The following is a 27,045-nucleotide window of genomic DNA, read 5'->3' as shown; positions in this document are numbered from 1 at the left end:
TTCTGTACTTTGAGGCTAACAGGAGAGAAATATTAACATCACGTTTCCCAGGTCATATTGTTTGGTGGGTTTTTTTGCAGTGAAGCACCTAAGCACCTGACTGAAGTGAAGCACATACTTAAGCAGAACAGGATTGCATTGCTCAGACAATACAAGCACCTTCCTTCTTTTAGATTCCTTCTTCTGTTCCCCAGCCTGTGTCAGAGCAGAACTTCCTGCAAGGGGGAGGATCAGTGGATCTAATAACACACAAGCCAGGCCTGGTTTTACTGCAAATGAATCATTTGAGGGGAATCTTTTTTCACCTGGTAAGTGCTTGATTTTATTAGACAGCATCAGTCAACTCTACCAGCCTTTGGCACTGAAGCTGACTAGATTGATTCTTTTTTAAGCGACACTGAAGAGCTGTACACCCACTCAAGACACCCATACACAGAATGCTTCAGCAGAAGTCTGCTTTCCTGTCATTCTCTATAACTGGGAGACAATTTTGGAGAGTTTATGCATCATTTGATGTTCTCCTGCAACCATGTCAAGGGGAGAAAAAAAAGGGGGGGAGCACTGAAATGCTGAGGTGGAGTCTTTTAAAGTTTCTATTCGGAAATTCCTCAAGGAATCCTGCTGGAGGACTACGTCCTCCTGTCACCTGGCTTCCTTCCCTCACCTCCACAGCCCTCCTCCTCTCGGGACTGTCTAGGACTCTACCTGCCTGTGAAAGAAGCCAATAAATATTTTGTTTTGCATCTTCCCTTCCCCAAACACTACAAGCCCCATCAGTCTGAATAGCGTGATCCTGGAAGATTTTCTCTTTGCTTCCTGCTTGATCTTCAGCAAGTCTCTTTCTATGACAGGTGGATGTGTTGCTGTTTACTACCAGCATGCTCAAATAATAGCATCATATAGAGTCAAGATGGCTATGCCTGCTGTGATAAGATATGGAAGATTGCAATTAACCTGTTGACAGGCCAGAATGGCATCCGGGCTCCACAAGGGTCATTAGTGCTATCTTTTCCTTCCCAGACCATGCAGACAGACGTGTGACAGATAATGTAATGAATGCACCAGAAGTGAGAACAGCTATGGATGGAAATCTTCACTGAGGCAAAGAGCATACTAGCCACGTTAACAGTATGCACAATGCATAGGAAAGGCCAGATCCCAGAAAGGAAAGGAGTTAGCAATTAGGAAAGGAAAGCCACCATTACATTCAGAGCATTCATAGACTCTCACTGTCAGCTAGCAAGTACCTTAATGAATGTTTCCATATTGCCGTTAAAGAGTTTATGATTATAGACTGAGAGAGGCCTAGGTCTCCTCATTTTCTGTGGTTTAGGGGGAAGACATGGGGGCCTGGGAAAAATGGAACAAAAGAAATAAAATAAAATAAAATAAAAAGACACCAACATAAATACAATGATGGGGAAAGATCTCAGCAAACAGGGTGGGAGAAACAGGGGGAAAAGGCTCTGTGAGAACTAGTGCTTTGGCTCCACGCACACCTTGCATCTGTTCTCCCCACCAGCACTTTCCTGGAGAGTCTGACACTCCCTCTCCATTAATTGAGATGGCTTAAATGAAGGCAGGGATATTCACTAGTTCCATGTCTATGTACTAAATTCACCATGCCTGGCAACAGTCCTCTCGATACACTGCCCTGCTCTGAGCCAGGGGCTCCTAAGCTGTCAGCAACATTGCCACATCTGCATGGCAGCATGGGGGGACTAACTGGCATAGTCCATCCGTAGGGCTACACGGCCCATTCAGCGCACTAAATAGCCACTGCCACACTGCTTCTAGGTTAGGAGGCAGCCTACCTAGGCACGGTCTCATGGGGGCACGGGCTAAACACTTTAAAGATCACCTCTGCCTGGCAAAGGAATCCATACAGGGGTCCGGGAATCCATACAGGGGTATACGCTTCATGCTGGTCTGTACTTTACCCAGAACCCTGTATATTACAGCTCAGAATCCAGCTACTCCTCTTACCAATACTTAATGGTAAAATGGCCAAGCATTTATCCCCCATTGCCTGTGATCTCCCAATATGACATGACAAGATTATCATCAGAATAACAGTGAGAGAGCGCTAGCAGGATATTACTAGAAGGCTAAAAAGGCAGTTGAAAAAGTGCTTAAGAGTGTTGAATGCACCTCTCCAGAAATGACCATGGTAATCAGGGTATACACACATCTACTAACGCCATCTCAATAAATTATAGGCCATGCAGAATCTGCTGTAACTAGGCCAAAGAATGCAGATGCTGAGCATGTTTGGTCAAGGTCTTGTCTATTACTTATAGGGAGGTTTCTCTGTCACTCTTCAGGACATGGTGCATCACCATCACAAGCTGGGTATCTGCTGGCATCTGGGATAACATTTCACAGAAGAAACAGGCAAACTGTGACACTTTGCAAGGTTTTTTAACAACTTCCTGTGCTTATCCTGGTTCATCACCCCCTCCTGAAAAGTGAATGCTCAGCAGCTGTGAACTCCTGTCTCTTCAGGGACCGATCCAAAATGAAGCACTGCTCTCACCTGACAAATGTGTGGGGACATGCTTTCTATCCCCAGACAGAGATCAACCGAGGGCTGTAATTTAGCAAATAAATGACACCTCTAAATCTTTTGTCACTTAGCTCTTATCTGTAGGGTTACAGTCAATCCTCTTTGGGTGCTGTCTAGTTGGCGGGGAAAGAGGGGAGATTCACAGCACATTTTTCTTACGCAGGTTGTGGGCTTCTGTTGTTTTGTCTTCAAACATGCCACTTTTAAAGGTAAAAAAGTCAAGACAGCCTCCCAGAGGATGCAAAAAGACCTACAACCAACCAGCAGAATCTCCCAGTCACCAGTGACATGGGAAGCACAGCACCCACAAATGGCCGGACAAAATAAGCCGGCACGCAGAGCCCAGATTTATGCATAACGTTGCAGCAACAAGCTGAAATGTGCCATTTGGCAACAAGGCACAGTCCTAAATGAAGAGACCAGATGGAGTGCAGCACAGTAGGAAAGAGCCATTTGGTAAATAAACAGTATTTAGAGCTCCGTCTCGCTCCTAAAGAACCCCCTTTCGCTCCAATTCCTCAGGGACTGTCAAAAAACAAGTTGGGATTTTTTTTTTTAATACATCAAAAATGGTGCTTGCAACATTCCTCTACGAGACAGTCCCTCGTCCAGGTCATGTGAAGCAAAACTAGGTGGAGCACAGCTGAAATCTCCCCATTCACTTCAATCTGGAAGAGTGTTTTTTAAATCAATAGAGTAAGCAAAAGAATTCCTGGCTGCCATATGTGATTGTTTAAATGGGGCAATTTACTGCAGGCCGAGAAGGCTTGAATTTCTAAAGAGCTTTTCCTTCCCACTGCAAATCCCACAGAAGCGTCAGACAGAACTGAATTCAAGCCCACAACTGCAGAGAAGTGACGGTCTGACAGACAGCTGGAAAGTAAGTGCCAGGGCATCCCAACATGGCCATGAGGAAGGAAACTGAAATGAAGCGACTCCTAGGTCTTATCTGGTCTCGCTGCTCTTACTCCTTGGGTTACAGCCAGCCCCAACCACAACCAGCACCCCAGAACTGTGCAAATGGGGAAGAAGAGACAGAGACAGCCCACAAAAGTTTACAATCAGTACAGGCAAAGGACTGGAGGCACCAAAGAGTGAAGTGGCTGATCCAATTCACACAGCAGAGACTCCAAACCCAAATCTCCAGAGCCTCAATCAAACGTCAAAGCCTGTGGCCAAGTCCCCTCCTTCACCAAACCACTCAGAGAAATGCACAGCACTTACGGAGCAGCAGAATCAGACCCGCTGATGTCAATGCAACAGGGGCAACCAGCATCCACCTCTGCCCCAGCACTGATGGGTGTGGGTGAGCAGTTTGCAGAGGCAGCCCCCCCCTTTCTCAACTAGGGTGGATAACCCCTGGAAAGCGGGCCCGAGGAAGTGCAGGAGGCTACTTTCAGCGCAGAGGCTGGGCGTTTAACCATTTGGTTCCGATTCCCGCTATTCAACCTAACTGTATCTTTCAAAATTCAAATGCACAGGGCTCAAACAACTCGTCCCAAAGGAGGGAACAAAACAGAATAAAAATCTATTGTCGTTATTCCACCCTGACCTCAGCCCAACAAAACGTTACGGATGTTTATGCTGCAAGACACCACAGAAGGGGATTTCATGATTACAGTTCAAATCGGTGCCAGGAGCCTTTCATGCAGAAGTTCTCAGCGAGCCAGGCTGAATGAACAAGCACAATTTACAAACAGCCATAAATGTTAAAGGTGGCAGTCGTGATCCGCTGCTGCATAAATCAGGTGCCTTTAATTAAAAGAAAGAATTTGACTCCATGCACTTTTACTGCTTCTAACCATCCCTTCAGCTGACAATTAAGGAGCAGAAATGTCTACAGTCCAGTGAAGAGCCTGTCTGCTGTAAATCAAAAAGACCAAGGACGATTGCTGCTGTATAATTCCCTCTTGTTGGGCGAGGCTCTACAGCAAGGAGATTGCGGCCTTCTGGCTGTATTTAGGCTGTTTGCGCAGGGCTTGCAGTGCTGCTGAGTAGGAAAGGGAGATTTTCTCCTGTTTGTTTTTCTCTGAGATCCATCGCAAACAAAAGCAAACAAAAGCCTCAGTACACCTACGAGCATTGTCACCCTACATCTACCAGCCTCAGTCAGCCTTTCCTGGGAATACTTTGACCGGTGATACCATTCCCATGGCTTGAGAAAGAAAATACAGAATAAATTCTAGGTACAGTTTTTGTTCTTTCCTTCTCTTTTTCTGGTGTCCTTTCAATCAAATCAACTGGTCTTTTACTGCAACACCTAAAGGATCACTAATCCTATGTATCCTGACCCTTCATTTGCTGCTATCCGTGGGTCATCTATCTGTAAAGAAACCTCTCCAACAACTGACTCCATCGCTCACTCTGTGATCATCTTGCATCCATTCTAAGTGGGACCGGTGATGAGGAGACATGGGGTAGCTGGTGATTTGGGGTGGATGTGGAACCAGCTCATGTAGAAGCTCTCTAGCTGGGGTAATGTAGGCCCAGCACTCTTTCCTGCTTATGCAGGGGGTCGGACTCGATGATCTATTGAGGTCCCTTCCGACCCTAGCATCTATGAATCTATGAATCAGTGTAAGGCTTGCAGTAAGCCAGCCGTCAGTAAGCCAGCCTCTGATACTGGGACAACTGGAGGCAGCCTCCTGGAAATCACGGCCGTTTCACTACAGCAGAATCAGGCCTGTGCCTTTATAGCTTTATACCCAGGATGCAGGGGACCCCGTTTGCCTTCTGTGGATCTTGAGAAAAAAAAATGCAGGCCAGGAGACTGAACCATGGACCTCCTACACTGCCAAGCTAAGGATTTCTCACTCACTCATACAGGACTAATGCATGCAGGGCAGTGGATGCTAACTGAGAGAGACCCTTACCGTCACGCAATTGCCCCTTGCCACCGCTGTTCAGCTCCTTTGTGGGTGCCCAGTTCTGGTGGCGTTCTAAGTTATCATGGTATGGATCCTTTTCCTGCCACTTGGAAGTAGATTAAGGACCCCAAAATCCTTTGCTGAAGTGGGGGGGGGGGCATTTTCCTGTCTGGAAAGGCAGCCAGCCACAGCAGCCACTATCTATTTCAGCATTTATAAAATCAAATGTTTTTGCTGGTATTGCAAACCTTCTTAAACACTGAAGCAGCATTACAGAAAGATAATGAGATGGGGTTAACAAGCTGTGGAGAAGGGGCTGACAGCTCTGCTGACCTACAAGGTGGGGAGGCACACCTCTTCCAGCTTTAAATCAAGGAATTTCATAGCAAGTCACTAGAGCTAAATACAACTGCTTCACACCCTTAGCATTCTGAAAATGCAATGGGAAAGGCTTCATCCCAAAAAATTTACCCTCAGCCCTATCTACCATCTCAGATGAAGTCCCGGGGAGCCACCAGCATTTTCTACATGGGGCCAGCTACAGGGTAGTGACCCAAGCACCATCTGGAGTCCACAAAGCACATCCAGCTCTTGCTTACACGGTGGATCGCAGGGCTGGAGCTCAGAAGGGGCAGACCCTGTGTCACACAGGCCTACCACCGGCCAGGGATACAACCCAACCTCATCCATCCGTCAGGACACTGCAATGCACCGTGCTGACACAGCACTTCTAGGCACTTCAGAGTTAGTCAGCTGAAAATCATACTGCAGCAAAATCCAGGCTTTGTTTGTCATCGTTTTAATTAATGCACTTAGACAAAGTAGGAGAGAAGCAGGCCACTGAGAGGGGGAGCCTGGCTTCACCTTCTCCAGTCCTAACCAAGATCTTCAGCCACAGGAGGGCTGAAGGATTCAATATTTTAAACTCAATGTTCTGGATCAGGAAGCAAACTGCACCTGTTCTGGGTCTTACCCCCTCGGGCAGAATGAGTCAAATATCTGCCCCCAAGCAGACAAGTAAAGGAAACCCCTCTTACCTGGTGGTTCCACACTCAGCTCTTTCACCTGGAAAGAAAAATGACACATCAATTTCCATCTTGGTTTCACATCGGTGGCAAGACTGTATAGTTTTATTACACATGCATGCACACACGCATGCACGCACACACCCTACCCACCCACCGGGGTCCTTTCAGCCACAAGTTAATTACTAGTGAAGGCCGAGAAACTGAATGTGCCCGAATGTCCTACGTCTTACAGAAGGTGGAGGGTTTCTTTAGGTTACCTCACTAGCTCTGCCTCTCTTGGATGTGAAAGGCTGCATCTAGTAAGAAGCTGAGCGCCCTCGACTTCTGCTGAGATCAGCAGCTCACTGTAGGCCCAGAGATGGTGCTTTGTTTCTTTCTGTACCCCATGAGAACTAGCCAGATCTCTGGCTGGTACAAAGCAATGCAACTCCATGGCGGTCGACACAGCTAGGCTGACTTATACCGGCTCTATGCTTGCATCATCTTTTAATATCCTACCAAAAAGAAAGTGGGTGTGCTGATAAGGGCTAAAGTCCCAGGGAAGTCCATTGAAGTTATCCTACTGCCTCATGGAGGGCCCGTAATGCCATCTGAATACTGGAGCATTCAGTAGCTCAGCTTTTCTCATGAGATAACACAGTCCATCTAATCGTTTCCAGGCAGACTCTATTCCGGCTGTCAATATTCGTATTCCCTTCATGTATTTATAGTGCCTGGGTTTCATATAAATGGCAGCGTATCACTGGTGATAAGATCTATTCATTTTAAAAGTGAATGTCAACCCACTGATAAAATTGTAAACTCATTTTGCATGCTGTTTGTGCCTTTCTATCAAGGCCAGGAAAGCTGATTTCCTCTTCATTTTTTATGACACATGAAAGGAAGCAGGCAGGTACACGGCCCTCTTTCTTGCTCTCCATCAGGGTCCAAAGGACTGAGTCCTCAGCCACCTCCTTGCTGCCCTCTCTGCATCATCCTGAGAGGCCTTGATCAACCATGACATTTCATTATGTCATGGCCACCATGTTTGCTGGCACTCCTTGAATGTCTAGATACCTGAACTACTGCTGCCCAAACTACTGGGCCAAGACTCAGTAGCAGAATGGGCAGGGAAAAGGCTCTGTATTACATCCATATGAATGGGTCACCTTCACGAGGCACAAAGCTCTTCTTTCCCCACCGTATACTCTCTTGCATTAAGGCCCCCAAGGGTAGACTGGCTTCCCTCACATCTCTCGCTGGCGATGTCTAGAAGTCTGTTTTGGAGGATATCCCTCCTCAAAAGCCCTCTTCTCCACCTCCACCACTGCTAGTAGTTCAGCACATCATCCCTGCTTCCCAGACTTGCACCCATAGCTCTTTTTCCTTGACCCTCTTCTTCATCCTCCATAGAAAGGCCGCTGCTAAATCCTGCTGCTTTCCCCTGCTCCCGATGAGAATGCAATACGGCCGCCGTACAGTTTATTATCAAAGAAGGCTGGGGAATGCAAAAGCTAAGGTCTGTGCAGCAAGGGCGTTCCTCCCCATCAGCAAAAACACACAGCGATCTGAAAACTAAGATTCTTTCGGACGAACATCAGTTTGGGCAGAAACGATTTCAATGTGGCACAGACCACTTGGTGGAACTGCTGCAGGGACCCTAAGCATCAAGATTCCCCATGGAAGATGGGGGCCCACGTTACACATTTTCACAGGAAATGCTGTGGAAATGTTTTGGCAGTTTTCGCTCAGCTGGAAGGAAATGAAAATGGAATTTAAACACGACACCGTACAACCTGAAATAAACCATCGTTCTCCCTGCTAAGCCCTGCTTCGTGGTGCTACTTCAGTGTTCTGCAGTGCATCTTCCACAGCCCTGCCATGGCGTGCGCTGATTTGTGCCATCACCCCAGCATTGTCATCATGAAACAACTGGATTCTCTACACTGATCTCTAGATGGGTGCCATTACAGTGAGCCACACGTTCCACCTACACCCACAGATGTCAGAGCCTGAGTTCGGAAACAGCTGCTGGGGGAATCTGTCTGGCAATGTGCAGTGACTGACTATCAAATAAGAACCACATTCCAGGATATGAAATTTAGGACTGCCTCAATGAGGATGTAAAAAGGCTGCTATTGTTCTGTTGCAGCAGTGTGAGACTAGGTCACCCAGATAATCCACAGGACTGAAAATTTCAGGGGAGAGAAGCATTTTAATAGATCCCTGAATAAACTGCAGTTTTCTGATGGCACTCTTGCAGTTTCCTGACATTTTAATGTTATTTTTTGGATGTCATTCAGTTTAAAAGAATGCTCCATGCGGAAAGGAATAGCAGGATCTGAGGGGAAGGAAGATTCTGAGGCTAAATAAATTTGGCAGAGAAAATATGCTTGGGATATAGCCAACAAAAACTAATTAATTTTTATTACGTTAAGATGAGTGGTGTAAGTGGTGCTGTATTATAGTCGGACTCAAGACAACTGATTTCTTTAAACTGTTCATTTAAGTAATCCCCCTAATTGTAGAAATGCCACCAAGAGTTAGAAATCATCTCCAGCTTCTGCAATCTGGAAATAAAATGTGTGTGTGTGTGTGTGTGTCCACGTGTGTGTGCATATATGTGTATTGTTCCTAACAGAGTTAAAAAAAACCCTCTCAGGCATCAGAGACAAGTAACTACCTATGTGCAGGACTGCACTTAACTATACACTTAAGCTAAGTGGTTAGAGTTAAGCGTGTGCTTAAGCACTGTCCTGAAAAGGGATGGATTCAAGGAAGTGCTAAAAGGGTTTCCTCAATCTAGACCTTGAGCCTAAGAAACTAGAGATAAGGGATGACACAAGGACACTTGCACAGAAAGTATAAGATTACTAAAGAAACACACTGGGGAATGCATGAGTTTTGAGCATACATAGTGCCTCTGGAGCAGAAATATTGATAAGGATCAAATCACACACATCTTGAAATCTCATATAATGGCAGGGGTGTTACATATACGGCACACTTAGCTGCTCTCTCTCACCTGCTGGCTTATCAGTGTGGCTGAGCAGGACAGTGGCCTGCCAGCCTTGGGCCCCGGCAATCAGTGGCAGGAGGGTGAGCAAGAGCTGACCCAGCTCCAGTCACCCTCTGGCCACTTCACCCTCACACACACACAATTGTGGCTCTACCTGGGCCGCTGACCCCTGCTGGAGCTGCCACTACAGCACATGGCAATGAGCACACAGAGACAGCAGGTCCAGCCTCGGCACAGGGATGTGGCAGGGGCTGGAGCCACCATCACATGTTCTGGGTTGGACCCAAAGCCAGAGCTGCTGCCACCACAGCTTCCCCATGCCCTGACCCACAAGGTGATTTTGACACCCCCTTCATCCAGATCCCTGCTGCCATCCCAGCTTCTTGAAACAGAAAAATAAAAAAGCAAACTTCGGATTACTTTCTACTGCCCGCAGTGTTTACCTTCTGCATCCACCTGGTGGAAGAGTGAAACTCGACTAGAAAACATTTCCCTTTGTGTTCCTACTCAGTTTTACTCCCTGGGCACAATGACTGAGCAGTACACAGCTGCTGCAGCTTGGCTCTGCTCCCCAGTGCTGCAGGGATTTTCATTTATAATTACTTTCCTGGACACATTACTTGTCATCTTCACATTTGAAAAAAATGGGTTTAAGAATCCCAATTTGGGGGCCTTAGCACCATCACAAATGCTTTTTCCATCGATAAGGAGAACAGCCTTGTTAAATAGCTTCTGCTGGTCCCCACCCCTATTTTGTGCAACAAGGGATGAATCATATTAAATACAAAGTCCTGGGCAGTGCTAGAGAAAATGTGATCCAATACAGCTGTCATTCCAGTATGCATTCTGAGGCTTCCCATACGCAGGGCAGCAAAACAAATTGAATGCAGCCTTACAATTAAGTTTTAAATCCATGGTCTTCTCTCAGCCGAAAACTAAATTCGATCTGGGCAAAGATATATTTGCCTGTCAATTTGAGAAGATTAGCAGTCGCAGATAATGCACACTGAGACTGGCATTTGCTCCAGAAAAAAAAAAAAAAGAGTGGCAGGTGAGATTTTAAAGCTCTGAGATCTGTTTAAAAATCCTGCAGTGGGATGTGAGGTTTCTCTTGGGATCTTATCCCATGACTCACCTTCTCCAAGAGTTTGCTTCAGCAAGTCATGTTTGGCCTGGAGCTTGGTGATAAGGTTACTGCCATTCAGATACTCTTTAAATTTCTGAAATAAGCATGTACACACAAACACAAGTAACAAGAAGGTTAAAGCTGCTTGACAAAAATGCTTTCTAATTAAAGAACATTTTTACCTGGAGAATGGCTACAAGGGGGTTCAGAATCTATCAGGCTCCAATAAACCCAAAAAGCCCATTACACGCAAACCTGAAATAAGACTGGCCTAAATTTTGTGCTTCCATGGTTCAAACAGCAGCCCCGTTGGTCACCCTAACACAGGATCCTTTGTGAGGTGCCAGCTGGTGGAGGCCAGGGCCTTGAACACAAGGAACCCCATAGAGAACAGTTCAAAGGAAGCCTCTATTGTCAGGCTTCTGGAAATGGCCTCAATAAGCAAAGAGTCTCTCCTTCCCCAGGTGGAGCACTCTGCCTGTGTGCAAGCAGTGATACAGGATGAAAAATTCCCAGTGCATGAGATCCTCCCATCTGAGGTTACCAGGTGCTTATGAATTTAACTGTGGCTCAGATTCCCGTTTTATTTTGAGGTTGCTTCACACCCCAGTAATGCCCTGGAAGTAAACAACTTCACTATCAATACCAGGAGTGAGGGGAGACAGAAAGAGGAACGGAAAGGCAGAGGGAAAGACAGAGGAAAAAACTTGCAAAATAACTCCTTACAAACACAAGTGCAACAAACTTTCTCAGTGGGAGCAATTAGATTAAATTCAAATATGAATAGGCCACAGGATCCAACTAGCTCTGCCTTATCCTGCACTGCATTTGGAAACACATGCCCCTTTTTAGAATCATGGGATGTTTCTGTAGAACTCATGCCTTGCATTATTTGGAAGACAAATAATGAGCCCATTCTTCAGATCCTGAAATCGGCTTGGGGGAAGGTAGGTAGGGTAGGGTCCAGAGAGATGCACATGTCCTACCACACCCACCTCTCCAAGCTTTCTGTAGAAAGATATTTACAAGCCCCCCAGTTAAGCCCCTTGTCATGCTGGAAATGACCACTCAATTTACTCTTAAGGTGACTGCCAGACTGTAGCCCTGTAGGCTGAGAGAACACTGAAGTCAATGAGATAATGCAGTGGGCATGAGGTCCTCCTTATGAATAACCTTGGCCTCCTTTGAATGCTGCAGGATGTAGGCAGCTTCCAAGGACCCATGGGATTTGCAAATCCATTCTGGGCAGAGGAAACAGCAAAAGAGAAAGCTCAGAATAGAGATTTAGTCATTTCTGTGGATTTTAAGGGGGAGAAGGGCTCCAGGGAGCTGGAGACATCAATGAAGACCTCCAAACACATCACAGGCCACAGAGTGAAAAACACTATGGCCATGTCCAGAAGAGCATGGACGTTTGGTTCCCCAGGGACAAGTAGCAGCAGCGCATCTTGCACCACAGCTACTTGTCCCCAGGGAATACCCGTGCCACACATGCTTTGGCGCATGGCCAGTTACCCTGGGAGTGATAGGGGAGGCTAGGGCCAGCACTGTGCAGGCCTCAGCAGCCTTACCTGGAGTCCTGGGGGCCTCCCAGGGCTGCAGCAGTGGTGATCTGCCAGGCTGAGCCTGGTTGGTGGCCGCAGCGCAGATCCGGAAAGTCTGGCTCTGCTTTTCAGCGGCACACACCACCCATGCATGCACTTATCCAGTTTTATTTCCGCAAGTTTTTCTGACTCCTGGATACCCAGGGGTCAAAAAAACCCATGGGGAAAAAAAATGGAGCAGCTCACGCATGGGCAGCGCACCCTTGCCACATACCGCACAGTGGGCTTCATCTGGACGTGCCCTATGAGCCTAGTTGAAAAGCAGACTATATGGAAAGGCTCTGTTTCCTAACACCTCCTTTTGAGCTTTTCAGGTTGTTCCCAGTGATGGGCTGTTGTTCCCTAGCCATTTCCGTAAGACTGATTTCAAACAAAAATACAAGACAAATATTTAAGCAGACTGAATTGGCTCCCACTGCTCACTAATGAGCACTTAAAAAAGGGCCTTGACCCCACCAATTAATGCTGTGTCCCCTGTATAGTATGAAATGAGACTCACTGTAAAATAGAACATTTCAGTTTCCTGTTGGTTGGCTCTCCTCTTGGCAATGTTTATTTTACTCATGTAGGTCTCGGAAGCAGCTGATTTGACCGACTCAGTGGAGCGGCTATGCTGGAAGGCATCTGAAACATCAAAATCTTCCACCGTCAGCATGTCCTGCAAAGTCTGCAGAGTGGCATCTAGGGTTTTCCGTACCTGCAGCAATTGGAGGCAGCATGGTTGTGAAACAAACTGGGAGAAGGGCACATTTTTACTGCAACACTTGGTCAAGCAGGAACTCGCTGCAAGCAGGCGCGAGTCCACGGCCGCTCTAGTCAATGGGAGCCTTCAGGAAGGACACGAGAAGTCTCAGCTAGGCAGAGGACTCTAACTCAAATTATTGCAGTTGTGACTGGAAACACTAGCACGTTCAAGGCATGTTCAAAGGCACATGGAGAACACTGGAAAGTCATCAGCCCCATCAAGTGGAGCGAAGTATGTTCACAGGATCAAAGCCTATTATTGCTCTTACCTCTTCATTCTCTATCTTGAGCGTGGTAAGTCTAGACTGCAGCTGGTGGTACCGCATAAGCAGCTCGGTCTGCACGGGCTGTTGGGCACTGACCTGACATACCTGAAGCAACGGCAAAACCAAAGAGAAGAAATAAGACCAGAAGATCATTCACTGAGTGACCATGAACATTTTAAATCAACATGGTTTCCCCTCCCTCAATCTTCTCCATTTTTGTGTGAGCGGGGGAGGCAGTAGCATTGCTGAATATCCCAGAGAAATGGTAGTGTCCTGCATCCGAGTCCAAGCAAAATATTGAATCGCACATCATTTTAAAGATACACATCAGAGCTTTTTAAATAATTCAATAGGTAGGTCTGAGTTCAAATTCTATTTGCTCATTGTGTTGTTCAGCTGGGGACTATACCATAGGCTTTGTGAAGCATTTGCAGAAATGCTGAGCAATAAACAGTTAAAAAAAAGGCTACCCAATAAGGCAAACATTTTATTAGGAAAGAAGCATGAGCAAAAGCATGGCGGGGTTGAAGTCAGGTGGACAAGGAGTCAGACATTATAGAAAGGTAGCAGAAGGAAGTTAGCAGAGCTCTAGTTAGGACGAGCAGCTGAAACTATGTCCTGCAGGTACAATACCTCATCCCCCATGTGAGGCTGGAATTCAAACTTCAGAGGAGGGCAGAAGACCTGGTTGCACATGTCCATGATCGCATGCTTGTCACTCCGTGCATCCAGGTTATCCACTGCATTCTCAATGATGTCCAAACCCTCATGCCGGGAGGTTTCTAGGTTATATTCAGCAGACAGGTAGGTTCTGAACGTCCGAGCGAGGCTGGCGTGGAACCCCAGATCACAGCACTAACAGGGAGAAACACCACAAAGCAGTCATGTTCCCAGACTAAGTCACCATTCACTGACGATCCCTCTATTTATGTGCCACCCCGTAGGAAACTGTGTAGATACACAATCGCTTTAGCTAGCTGTGAAATGCAGCCACCTCTGGAGCAGCTCTTTAAAGGGCCCCGCAATACCCTTCAATCGGGCAATCAGGGAATAAAGAATACTGTGTCTACTCAAAACTGATTTGGAAATCAAGGGAGAGGCGGCATAAGAAGCAGAATTACCCTATGCTGATACTTGGCCAGGACACAAAGATAAACACCTTGGTCTCGTTAGGAAACATATGGCATCTTCTTGGACCAAGTGGAGAGCACTTAGCTGAAAGGCAGCCCTTCCACAATCTTGTGGCAGGTGCTGACTCAAAGGGAGGTCTGTCACCCACTGACATAACCATGACACGTTCTGCCAGGCCCTAGGAGCAGACTCTGATTAGGCCCCAATTTCTGCAATAACAAGATCATAGTCAGGAAGAAACAGGTCATGGCTCTCAAACTGAAAACCCCACAGTCACTGGCTGTTCCTAGTCTACTCCTTTTCATCGAATTGACTGTACCTTTTTGAAGAGAAACTTCTAAGCAGAGAAGTGCTTTCATCAAAATTTACTAGTAAAAAGAGATTTTAAAGTAAGTTGTTAATAAAAGGAAAAAACAACCCTTTCCCTGTTATCATAAACCCTTTCATCATCGCAGTGAAGATGCTTCCACTATTCTCTTCTCCCTCATATGATGGAGCAGTTCCTCATGCATAAGTGATCGTTCACAAGTTCGTCTCCGGGGAAGTGATAAAACTGAAAGCTAATTGCTGCCAAACTATCATACATTAAACAAAGGGCTGCTTTCAAAATTCTCATTTTGACATGATGGAGTTTGGCTTGTCAAATGCAGCAACAGGACAGGATTCATTGCTAAAAATGGTTCCTTAAAGCCTAGCCAAAAATGTTATTTAGGGTCTCTTCCCAAAGGTTTGGCCACAACCCAAAAACTCCACCTAATTTGGGTACAAGTGGCCAGTTCTGCTTCAAAGCCTGGGTGATTATGGATACCTTCTTTCAGTCGGAGGTGCCCCAGTGGAAAAAAAGAGAAAGAAAGGGGTATTCAGTATTTATGACATCTCCTGGGGCTGGAGAATGGGACCAGAAAGAGTTGGAGGGGTAAACATTAGGACAACACGGGAGTTGAGCTCTGTTAGAAGGTCAGAAGATACCGCCACCAGGGCTCTGATATTTTAACAGGCCTTTGGAGGGCTTTATTGGAACAAAACAGTTCACTTAGCCCAGTAAAGTTATCTTGCATGGAGTACAGCAGAGCTGGGGTAGCTCTACATGGCACTGCAGTACATCATGTAGACGCACCCAAAGAAAGCTGCACATCTACAATAACCCCCACAGCAGAACAGAGCTAAAAAGAATCGCTGAGCCAGGCACACAGGGTGGAAACATCTTCTGTTTTGTATAGCACCCACCCAATGACAGCCGCTGAATTATCTTTCTATAAAAACCGTCACTGTACAATTTGCATTACAAACTGCAGATCACCAAGGTTAAGAAATGTTGCTGATGTATGAATAAAACAGCAGCAGATAGAAAGTTTATCACTGCCTGAGCAGTGTCCAAAAATAGCTGGAGAGCTGGAACATCTATCACATTGCCTTACGCTCCTGAGATAATGGCACCAACTCCAGAAATCTCAATGGATTTAACACACTGGTGAAAAACAAAGCCCAGGATATTTTCACATTGCTTCCAGTGCACCTTTAAACAGGAACACCTTGGGGTACAGTTGCGACCTGCAGGATCCAGACTTACACTGCTAACAATAAATGACCAATTCAGACCTAGAGTAACTCCACTGGTCACTAGCTAGTGATCAAAAAGACCTAGCTGGAGTCACAGTGCATCATGAAAACCTAGTTAGCGATAGGTGCATAGAATCGGGCTGAGCTAATCTAATTTAATCAAAAATGGAAAAACTGTTCATGAATCGAGGGACTCGAGATTCCAGCCCCACCATCCCAGCAGCCCCTTTGCTGGCTTCACATTGTCTGACGTCAATAACCAAAGAGATCAAAGAATTGTGCATCAAAATCCTACCACTGCTAAATGCAAAGTGAAAGACTCGCGCCCAGTCCCTGCCACAAGCAACTCCAGCCAAAGAAGCCGTTTCAGCTCCTCCACTGATTTGAAGAGACATCCCTCAATTCAGATTAAGTCACTCCACAGCAATGTAGCTGTCTTGTGCCCTAAAAGTAGCAGCAAAAACATGACTAGCCAACTGCTGCTCACAGATGCATGAACACAGTCTGTTAGCCCAAATGCAGTTTGCTAAGACCCTATCTATACCATCCCACTATAAGCCTAGGACCACCACCAAGAAACAAGTCCTACTTGCTCTCTCCCACCCGTGGCAAAGCCCAGTGATTAGGCACAGTAGACAGAGTAGGAGTCATGAGCACATGCCTCGGGACTGCTCTCCGGCTCCCTATTATTGACATGGCTGCGCCATATATCAGCAGTTCATTGTAGGCCCAGAGATGGCTGGTTGCTTTTTCTTGTACCCCATGGGGACTAACTAGATCTTTGGCTAGCCCTTTTTTTTCTTTTTGGCATGGCTGAACACAGCCATAAATTGACCCTGTCTAAATGACAAGCAGTCAGGCTGCCAGCAGTCAATGCTTCTCCAACGGCTTCACCGGCAGAAGGCAGACTGTCCTTTGAAAAGGTTTAAAATCTCCTTGAGCGCTCGTACGCGTGATGATGTCACAATGTACATGTGACAAAAATTTCCCTTTGTGTAGCTTAATGGCATCACACATTACAAGTATGCAAGTTATGGGAGTTCTAAGTGAGTTTGCACAGTTGCGAAGTAAACTACATCCCAGTGTAGTTTAGTCTGCAACACTGCAACTTGAAATGTTGCAACCACTAATCAGCTCACCCCCTGGCCGCAGGAGAGGCGGGCAGGCTCCGCAGAAAAAAGGGATTGGGCCCCTCACTGCTTCTGCATTCAGCAGGCTCCTGTGGCTGGCGGCATGCCTGGGGCCACCTGGAAATGGGCTGGCTTGCCCCTGGGGCAATGCATGGAGATGGCAGGAGGGTGGCGGGGTGTGCTGGCAACTGGAGAAGGTGGCGGGGATGGTGCTTAGGGTGACAGAAAGGTTCCATTCACTACATTCAGGTACCGGCTCTGAAGCCTAGTGATGACAATGTATACATCAGTGTTGTTATCTCTTGCACTGTAGATAATTTCAGCATACATATGCAAACGTTCTGGTAGGTGGAAACTAAATACGTCATGCATACATTTTTCCACAGGTTGCCCACACTGCTTATCAGATGCCATGCAAGCATAAGACAGTGATCTCATATCAGAGAGGGGTGCATCCACTATATACACAGGAATTACGTCTTCTAGAAGGAACTGGGTGTTGGCCTGGGACTACTGTCACAGTCTGTAGTTCCTAGCAGGAGAGGATTAAAGAGAAAATTCTATTCTTTGGGTGTTCAGAGGACTTCTAGGAAAGGCATGGGTGCCCAGAGACCACAAGTTCAGGGCCGCAGCAGAAGCACTTGCAGCACAACGCGGCTGTGTAAGATTCCAACAAATCTGCAAATTCTACCAAATACCTCGTCATGCATCCCGGGAAGGGGAATTTTGACCCTGACAATCTGCTTCCATTAAAAGATAGCTGCGTCCACTCTTGTCAAAGACAGTTTTGTACATACAAGAGGGAGCAGAAGACCGGAGCCAAATCACTTTGCTGACCAGAGAGAAGGATAACGCTCTGGTGCCAGGATCAGCTGGTCAGAAAGTTGTGCTCCAAAAAGGCACCTGAAAGATGCATCTCCAAAGCCATGCCAGTGCCTTTTGGACAATTATCTCATTGACTGGCAAGTAAAAATGTTACAAGACCCATAAATCTGTTCCTGCCTAAGGGTGGAATTTTTGAAGGCGTTCACTTTGCCAGTGAAAGCACTGGGAGCCACTGACTGCAAGGGGAAACAGGTTGGGCTAATGCAGGGTGCTTTTGAAAAAAATCCACGTCCTCAGAGATACCCTGGTGTTCTTGACCATGCTATTTCACTGCATGCTTAATGCTGAATTCATGCTGAACCCAGCAGTTACTGTAACACCAATAACTCTGCTACTGACAAGCAGGGCAGCTGTCTTACTAGCAACATTTTTACAGCTCCTTCAGTCTCTGGTGATTAGCACCATGGCTGATGCGTCACACCTCAGTGACCAGAAAAGACGGAGAAAAGACTGTTTAAAAATCCTCAAAGAGACACACAAGGAAAAAGAAAAAAGAAAAAGACTTTAAACTCCCAGTCCCAGCTCCAGAACAAATGGCATTTTCTCAGCCCGCTCTTCTCTTTGATGGAAAAGAAAGAAGAACTGCTGGAAATACCAATCATCCTTAGCACATCTATAGAGTCTTTCAGATGAGGAGCAAAACATTCCTAATACATTAACTCATTAAGCCTCACACCACCCTTCTCAGACAGAAAATGTAAGAGTTGTCTAATACCAAGGCACAACAGGTTAAGTGCCTTGGTCACATCGAGGCCACACAGTCACAAAGCTCGATTTCCCATCCCCCTGTCCTGTAATTATGTTTTCGTGGATGCTAAAATTATTAAAGGATGGTCTCATCTCACTGCTGTCCTGTACAGGACCATCCCACAATGAGCAGAGGGATGGGTCGGGTGGCATCCCAGCTCTTCCATCTCTAATTTCCATGAGTCTCCAATGAACTCTCCGGCTCTGCAATACAAGCAGGCCCAATTTTCAACAAGAACTTGGCTCCCAAGACGGAGGCCAGGACTTGAAGAGCTCAACTCCCACTTCTGCCTACCCTGGGCAAGTGTGCCTACCTTGCACACCTATACGTTCCCAGCACACTGAGGGAGGGGTGCTCACAGGGAAGCCCACCCACCTGTACCTGTCTGCACAAACCAAACCCAGAAATGAGGCAATGAAGCCTTGCTCCAGGACCATCCTCGAGAAGCGCAGAGGCAGCAGGGTTGGGAGTGGCTATGCTGCCAGATTTCTGTGCTTGGCACATACAAGAGGGAATGGGTGGGTGAGGCATATTTGAGAGCATCCTTCTCGGAGAACACCACAGACACTGACTGACCGGTCCATGATGCACAGAAAACCTGTAGCAGAGCCAGGAGTTGAACCCAAGAGTTTCCCAGCTCATATTATTGCCCTAACTGCTAAACCATCCTTCCTCTCCTTGCTTTACTGAGGAACCAAGATGACAGACAGGACGTCAAAAGACTCCAGCACTGCCCACTTCGACATATATTCACCACATCCGCACAGTGAATGCAAGCTCTTTTGAAATGTTTTCATGCAAGTGGATCATTAAGAAAAAGTTATTCCCATTGACCAAGGGCCCAAGCACACCAGATACATCAACAAAACAAAAGAGGAAACAGAATAAAACCAACTTTTGTGGCTGGCAGAAAATATTTGAACCTAAACCGCTTTGTTAATACTAAGTGACCTCAAAATGTTCTTCACTGGAACACAGAGGAATTGCCCTATTTTCACAGGGCAGGCAGATATCTTTGCAAAGCTCAGTTGCTCCATTTTCTTCTCTTTCACATAGCTGAACACATTCACAATAGTTTTACCCAGCCTATCAAGCAAAATGCTTCAAGCAAAATGAACTAGACAGTCCTCACAAAAGGGAAGGAGGGTAGCTTGGTAGTTAAGGGAGGTAACAAGCTCTGACAGAGGAATCCTATAGAATATAATATCCCCTCGAAAAAATAAACAATGGTTTTATTATTTGGGCCCTGTATAAATAATGCTAACATGACTTTTTCTAAGACACCGAAGCATCTAGTCGCAGCTTCCCCGTCTGTAAACCATGTATACGTTACATAAAATGGCCATTATAAGGCTTAATGTTTGTAAAGTTAATATTAAGATCACACTCCTACAGTGCTAGGTGCTTTATAAATGCCTGCAACGAAGAGAAGATTTTGAAAGGACAGTCATGGTGAATACAAGTCATTACTGTTATCAAATTCATTTTTATGGAATAGCGCTGTTGATAAATATTACAAGTAGACAAACCAGACTGGTAACGCTTTCATAGCCGGAGGTTACATTTTTCTTGAATCTAGAGGGAACATCCAAATAAGCACATCACACCGAGCGTTCTGGCCCCAATTTGACAAATGCTTTCCAAAGAATGATTTGACCACATCAAGCAAGCTGCTTTGCACACTGCAAATGTGAATCCACGGCTGGGTTTGCCAATGAGGGAATTATAACATAATGATAGCACACGCATCTCGTAATGGGAAAAGGACTAGAGAGACACTGACATAACTAACACAGATAAAATCTCAGAAAAAATAGTAAAAGAGGCAAAGGAAAGAACACAATCATCCTTCATTGAGAAAAATGATTCTGTATTATTTACTAGATAGCTAGCCATCATGATATGTTATCAAATATAAGAGTACTTAGCATATGTAAAAAGGCTTTACACTTTTCAAGGAAATGAAGACCCATTAAGTTCACAATGCCCCAAGAGGTTTGCAATGCTAATTATTCCAATTTTATTCTCAGTTCTCACTAACTATCCTAATTACACTTAAGGTGCCTAGCTCTCGTAGATGAGCACCCATGGGAAAACTGAGGAAAGCAAATAATCCAAACGCCATAGGTCTATTGGCAACGTCAGAATTTGATCCCAAGGCTTAACTGGCTCCCAACCCCGTGTTCGATCTTCCAGAGGAAGCTGCCTTTTAGCCAAAATATCTGAAACCTTTAGGAACTATTTCAGGAGCCAGGAGGGCAATGCATCTCCCTCCGGTAGCAGCCAGGTGACCCTTGAAGCAAAAGAAACTCTACCCTACTATCTTGTCCTTCTGTCTCAGAGGGACAGATGCTTTGAACTACCCACTGTAAGTTATACACGCTGGGCACAATGCACGAGCCTACTTGAATGCTAGAGCTATCACCCATTCCCCAACTTAGGGAGAAAAAATAGAACTGAAATTGGACTGACCTAACAAGACCTGAGGGACCGGATGCCTCCTGTGATCGTTTTGATGGGTTGTTCCCATTTCTTGCCAGCTAGCTCAAAAAGATCCTGACCATTACTGGCAGGTAAGCAACCTCGTCAGGTGGGAGTGCTGCTCTGCAAACAGGTCTGCGTCAAGATATTTCACTCTCGGTGGCCCAGAGTCATAAGGCAAAACCTTTGCCCTGCACCACAAAAAACTCAGGGACTCTGTCCAAGCCTGGACTACCAGGAGGTTTCTCCAAGCATACGGACATATTCATTTCACATGTTGCAGCCATCCCGGGTGACTTCGCATTTGCGGAGGAAGAAGGTGGCTGCATTTAGGGAGGCAGTTCAGATTACAGCACTGCTTGAGGCAGCCCAAGGGATGCTGACAGGACTGATCCCTTCTTATGAGACTGTCCAGGCTTGTGACTCACAGCAAAACCACCCCTCCTACTTCCATGAAATATTTAAACCACCACAACACATTAAGTGGGAACTCATGCCATCCTTGGTTTTCTGACGCTAAGAATCAGAAAACGCTTGTCAAACACTAACCTATCCTCTCTTCTTCTACAACTTCTCACCGCGGGACGTTTCCACACTAGACTTAGGACCTGGCCCAACAGGCCGCTTAAAAAAGTCACCAGGATCCATATTTGAAGTAATGACAGGAAAAGAGCCATCACATTCAGTATGTTGCCTTGAGCAGTAGTCGGGGAAATTGAAACAGAAATCCAAACAACTTAATTTCTCCTAGCCATATGTAAAATGATGTGTGTGCGGCAGAGAGGGACATTTCCAGACCCGGAGGTGATCAATTCATCCTCTGAAGCCTGAGATTTGATTACCTGTAGCATAGGTTGCTTAACTAAAAGTATTACTGGGCCTAAAATTATCCAGTCCCTTTTAAAATCCAGCACAGGTTAATTAACTCTATGGTCTCTGAAGCAGGTTTTTTCTGCTTTGGGATTTTGAAAGCAGATATCCTTCTATTCCCTGAAGTCTCCACAGTGATCTCTACCCTAGACATGTTTTCTTGAGTTCTTGCTTTTTGAAGAAGCTGCATTTATTGCCGGGTTATTCCTTGAAGGGATTTGCAAATTCAGGGCCATTCTTTTAATTCAAGCTATTGGGAAAATAAACTAGGAGCTGTCAAGAGAGGACGTGTTTTGTTCAAAGGGAAGTTACCACAGCCCTTTGCACAGAGCTAACTAGGGCTGTCAGGCAAAGCTCCCGCATGGTCTTCAGACAGTAATGATTTACAGGCTGCGTGATATTTCTGAGCCATAAAACCATCTGTACCTGCGCATACATCATGAAACTGGCAATTGGACCCCAACGTTTGCTCCTTCCATGTAAGGAAAAAAAATCATTTACCAGGTGCGAACTTTGGCAGAAGATGACAAAGGCAGTTTGGCCACCTTATTAAGCAAGGGTTGGAAAAATTCAAGAAACCTGCATTGGTTTTACATTTAATTTGAAGGGGGTTTTTTTATCACACTCTGGACACAGGTCAAAACTCTGTCCTTTTATTATTAGAGTGTAACACACAGACACTGAGGGTTGAGTATGGTAAAGGGTGTGCTTTTGTCTGTTGCATATTGTGTTTTTACTTGGGCAAGATGGTCCCTGTTGTTCTGGCCATGCGCTCAGCACACGGCAAACTGGGACCTGTATCTGGGCGAAGCATGTACCCTCTGGAGGAATTTGCAGATAGCAAAAAGGGAAACTCAACTTCTACGCGGGAACAAATATCGGCAATGCCACCACTTCTCCAGGAGTGGCCCCTTGCAACGCAGAAGGACCCACGCTCTCAACCCACTCCCTGCAGCGCAGTGAACTCAAGGAGCAGCTCAGGACTCTCCAGCCCACCGCTGAAGGGCAGGTACAGGGGTGCAGGCCCCCAGAACTACCCATGGGGGAGCCCCATGTCCCAGACTGCCTGGATAGGGGTGAAGTCTCCCCAAGAGGGTACCACCTATAGACTTTGCTCGGTAGTTAACAGCATTTAAAATTACATTTAATGTTATCTTTTGCTTTGTTTTATTCCCTATAATACATTTGGGGTTCTGTGTTTTACTGCTTGCAAGAAAGGGGGTTTTGTTTACATGGGACGACCCAGCAAATTTAGCACTCCCAGATTTTCTGGGTGGGGGCTCAAGCCACAGGTATAATTTAGAGGTGCCCCACAATTTGAACCCAGCCTTTTTTGCTGCCAACCAGTGCCCTGGCAGAAGGGCTACAAGAGTATCACTTTGACTTGCAAAGGAAACCCATGTGCACTTTGATGATACATGTAAGATTATAATAATGAATCTGTGTTACACCACTGTCCACAGAACCTGATCAGAATTCACCATGCTCATCGTGCTACCGTGACTTGCTGAATTGGCTGGTTTGTAATTTCTGATAGCAAAATGGTGCAGTGCAGCATAACAGAGGCCTCCATATTCTCATTTGGATAGGAACGTACAGTGTATTTACAACAGATTTTGCTTGTCCCCTGGAGGATTTAAACTCACAACACTTCTATGAAAATTGGTGCAATTCCACATGATTCCCACATGGTTCAATCAAATTGAAATTGCATGCAAGATCAATGTGGGGGGCGGGGGATAGGAAAGCTGACCTGTCCGACTTAAGGCTTACCTATCCTTCAAAGTATCCTCAGGACTTACATGCGGCACAAGTCTTTTGCTGGCCCTCTAACATAGGATCAAATCACAGCTCATGTAAGAGACTGGAAATATTAAAAGGCTTTCAACTGAAATGTATTGTGTGGATTTGGGGAATGCAAAGAAGAACAAATGGTGCAAAAATGTAAAAGAAGGCTGAAGCTACAAAGTCCCACAAGTTAAAAATGTCATGCTGGATTCTACTCTGTTTTACTGAACCATTCAAATAATGGCCCCGTATCGATTTATTCAACTGAGAGCTTTATGAGCTGCCATCAGCACTTTACAGTGTCCAGCGATCACCACAAAGTATCAGCAGCAGTAGAGAAATCCTTTGTGGAGCTGTTGGCAATTTTTTTGTGGGTCAAGATTCATTGAGTAGGACCTTTCGGGATTTTTCTAGGGGGTTGGTAATAGAAAGGGAGTGTGGATTGTGAGTGTCACTTCTAGCAGAAAGGCTTTCTCAAAGAGAAAGACTGAAAAAATTTCATAAAGGTCCTCAGATACTGGATTTGCTCAGTCTGCTGTGGAGGGCTGTCTCATAACCTCTCCTAACTGCAAATATTTTGTCACCTTCTGGGATTTGCAGTATACTTTCTCTGAGAGAAGCACAGCTTGCCTTTATGAATAATCCAGCCTTTCACAATGATGCACATAAAGTTACTTGGTTTTTTGCCTTTAAAAACTGTAAAACTTTCCCAAGCCATTTAAGGAAGGGGGAGTCCTACCTGTCTAGGCTTTAATTTGGTCCTCATTGCTGCAGTATCCAAGTGTGTTTTAAACAGACGCTCCATTTCACCATCACCATAGAGTAGTAACTCAACCACACCAGTGAAGAGAGAACATTTGTATAAAAAACCACTGTTCAAAATAGCCATGCCCAAAGGAACATGTATTTAAGGACCTAGAGCCTGCTTGTTCTGTTACCAGCTCAAACCCAGACCAAAGGAGTATCCAGCACTTACACACATACGGGAAACCTGCTCCAACGTGCACGCTGGAGCACAAGTCTGCTGGAGCCTGTCAACTGACGCGCTCTGGCAGCCTCGCGCGTCATGTATATCCACTGCACATCGCCGCACTGCGAAAATGGCAGCAGCGCACTTTCAACTGAAACACATTTGATGCACTTTAGTTCAAAGTGCACTGCCATTTTCTTAGCAGAGACATGCTGCACCACTGATACATGACACGCAGGGCCACATCGGAAACACGTGTACAAATGCCTCGGGTGAATATAAACCTGCTCAAGGAGGACACAACGTTCTCACACATGACAAAGTCCAGTCCCCCTGGAAAAAAAGGAAACTAAATACACGCCTCCACTGCCACCCAGCCATGTTTGGATACAGGTCTGTCCTTATTAAATTATATGTCTTCCAATCCCCTTCTGCCCTTCCCACCTTGATTAATCCTTCGAGCCCCATACGGACATATTACAGTTTGAAAAGTGCTGCATTGAATCTTCACAAATACAATTCCTCTCCTTTCTTACGTTCTCCGAGGAGCAGCGAAATCATTAACAGGATTGACATTTGAAAGTCCTCGTGAGCATCTGTTAGCATCCACTGAACTGAAGGGACGCTTCCTACCTCCGAGCTCTTTGCAAACTCAGCCAGGCACTGTTGCACGGCTCACCCTCTTGAAGGTTAATTCTGCAACCATAACAGGAAGAAAGCTGGGAATTGCAAGAAGAAAACAGAATGTCCCACAGCTAGTCCTTCAGACTCTGTTTGTGTAAAGTCATGGCAGGCTACACCCCTTGCTATTTACTTCATGTCAGCCTAAATGAACACTCCCAATTGTATGGCTCTACAGTGTGCATATTTCCTCGGTGCACAGCTCTCTAAGCTGGTATTCAAAGCCTCGAGTAGAGAGCAAAGTGCTTGTCTACTATTTCCTGAACAGAAATGTTCTTTTTTCTTGCACAGAAAAGATTTTTCCTCTCCTCCTTCCACCCCCTGAGCTGCAGAGGAAGCGAGTGGATCAGGTGCCACGGATTGCCAGCAGCATTACAAAATAGCCTCCTCAGCAGGAAAGGGAATAATATGGACACAGCAGGCTGGGAAGTAAAGAATTGCATTGAGTCTTTTGAGAGAGACTAATTCCCCGTGATAGAAGCTGTTTATTCTTTTTATTGCTATGCTGTTGACTCTATTTGAAAAACCCCGGAGCTGCTAGATCTTTTTCGGCAGAGACATACAGTATATCAAGCTGAAGTGAAGGCGCTTGTCACTCAGACAGGGCTAGATTTGAGCTGCAGATGCTGCCACATGCAATAGTTTAATTAAACTTTGCACAGAGTGTCTGTGACAAGACACGCCTGGCTCTCAACATGTTACTGGGGGGGGGGTCTGATGTCTGGCAGAGCACCTCAGAGCATACTAATGGGTGGGAGCAGGCTCCAGGACTCAGCAGACCTCGAGGTCTTTTTATGCCAGGAAAAAAAATGCCAAGGCCAAGTGCCACTTGCTTCAAGGGAAGAAAAAAGGAGGAGCAAGCATGTTGACGCAGATTCCAATGTGAAATGAAAGGGTATAAGCCCAGAGCAGCTAGGTTTATATCAGCTGCTGATTTCCCATAGAAATGAGATCAGAACGTAGACCACCAGAATTTATTTCTCCTGCCCTGGCACTGATGTTTGTTAGTCAGCCAGGAAGCTGGAGCAATCCATTTGTGAAATCCCTAGGAGGAAAGTGATGCCAGGCAGAAGGCAGAGTCGAGCAGGATATCACTGTCACAACGACACCAACCACAGGAAAAGGAGTGGGAAGCAGGGAACAAATTCTCTCCAGTAGACCCTCATTTCTCAATTCAGAGTCAACGGAGTCATGCCGAGTTATCCAGCTGTGGACAGGGCTGTCTGGAAGTTAATAGCCCCATATAAGACACATGGGGAAAAAATGAAGCATGATGAGATTAAAAAGACTGATTTTAAGAGGGTCTCAGCATAGCCTCTGCTTTTGCCCACTCAATTAAGCGTGCATGGAAAGGAGAGCAATTTGCCAACTCTGGGGGCCTACCCTCAGGCTGATTTCCAGAGGGGCCAACAAGCACCTGCTTCTCCCAAATGAAAGCAGCCCAGTCCAAATGAGCAGGGTCTACTTTCCTACCTGCCTGACTACACATGCTAACCAGGTTATATGACTGGTGCATGGAATTAATTCTGGCTCCTGTACTTTGGCCCTCAAAACAAACAGACATCAGGTTTCAAAACTAAGCTCTGGGCAATTTGTTCAAAC

At 45.9% G+C, this 27,045-nt stretch overlaps 1 protein-coding gene across 6 annotated transcripts in view; it reads right to left on the bottom strand.

The window, feature by feature from the left end:
- The window catches only part of SRGAP3 (SLIT-ROBO Rho GTPase activating protein 3), a 210,931-nt gene that overhangs the window by 22,501 nt on the left and 161,385 nt on the right, over nt 1–27,045 (bottom strand). For 4 of the 6 annotated variants that reach the window (XM_090023057.1, XM_090023055.1, XM_090023060.1 and 1 more), the window contains exons 7-12: nt 13,833–14,054; nt 13,203–13,304; nt 12,689–12,886; nt 10,595–10,679; nt 6,471–6,498; nt 1,248–1,350 (exon numbers count right to left, since the gene is read on the bottom strand). In XM_090023057.1, the coding sequence (XP_089879183.1) occupies nt 1,248–1,350; nt 6,471–6,498; nt 10,595–10,679; nt 12,689–12,886; nt 13,203–13,304; nt 13,833–14,054 (738 nt within the window). The remainder of the gene's footprint in view (nt 1–1,247; nt 1,351–6,470; nt 6,499–10,594; nt 10,680–12,688; nt 12,887–13,202; nt 13,305–13,832; nt 14,055–27,045) is intronic. The other 2 variants (XM_090023059.1, XM_090023058.1) reach the window with 1 other exon arrangement.

This window comes from Crocodylus siamensis, chromosome 11 (assembly GCF_052110815.1).
Source record: "Crocodylus siamensis isolate JL-2025a chromosome 11, ASM5211081v1, whole genome shotgun sequence".
Lineage (NCBI taxonomy): Eukaryota > Metazoa > Chordata > Crocodylia > Crocodylidae > Crocodylus > Crocodylus siamensis.
Note: the sequence above shows the minus strand (reverse complement) of the source record. Positions and strands in the feature narration are given on the sequence as shown.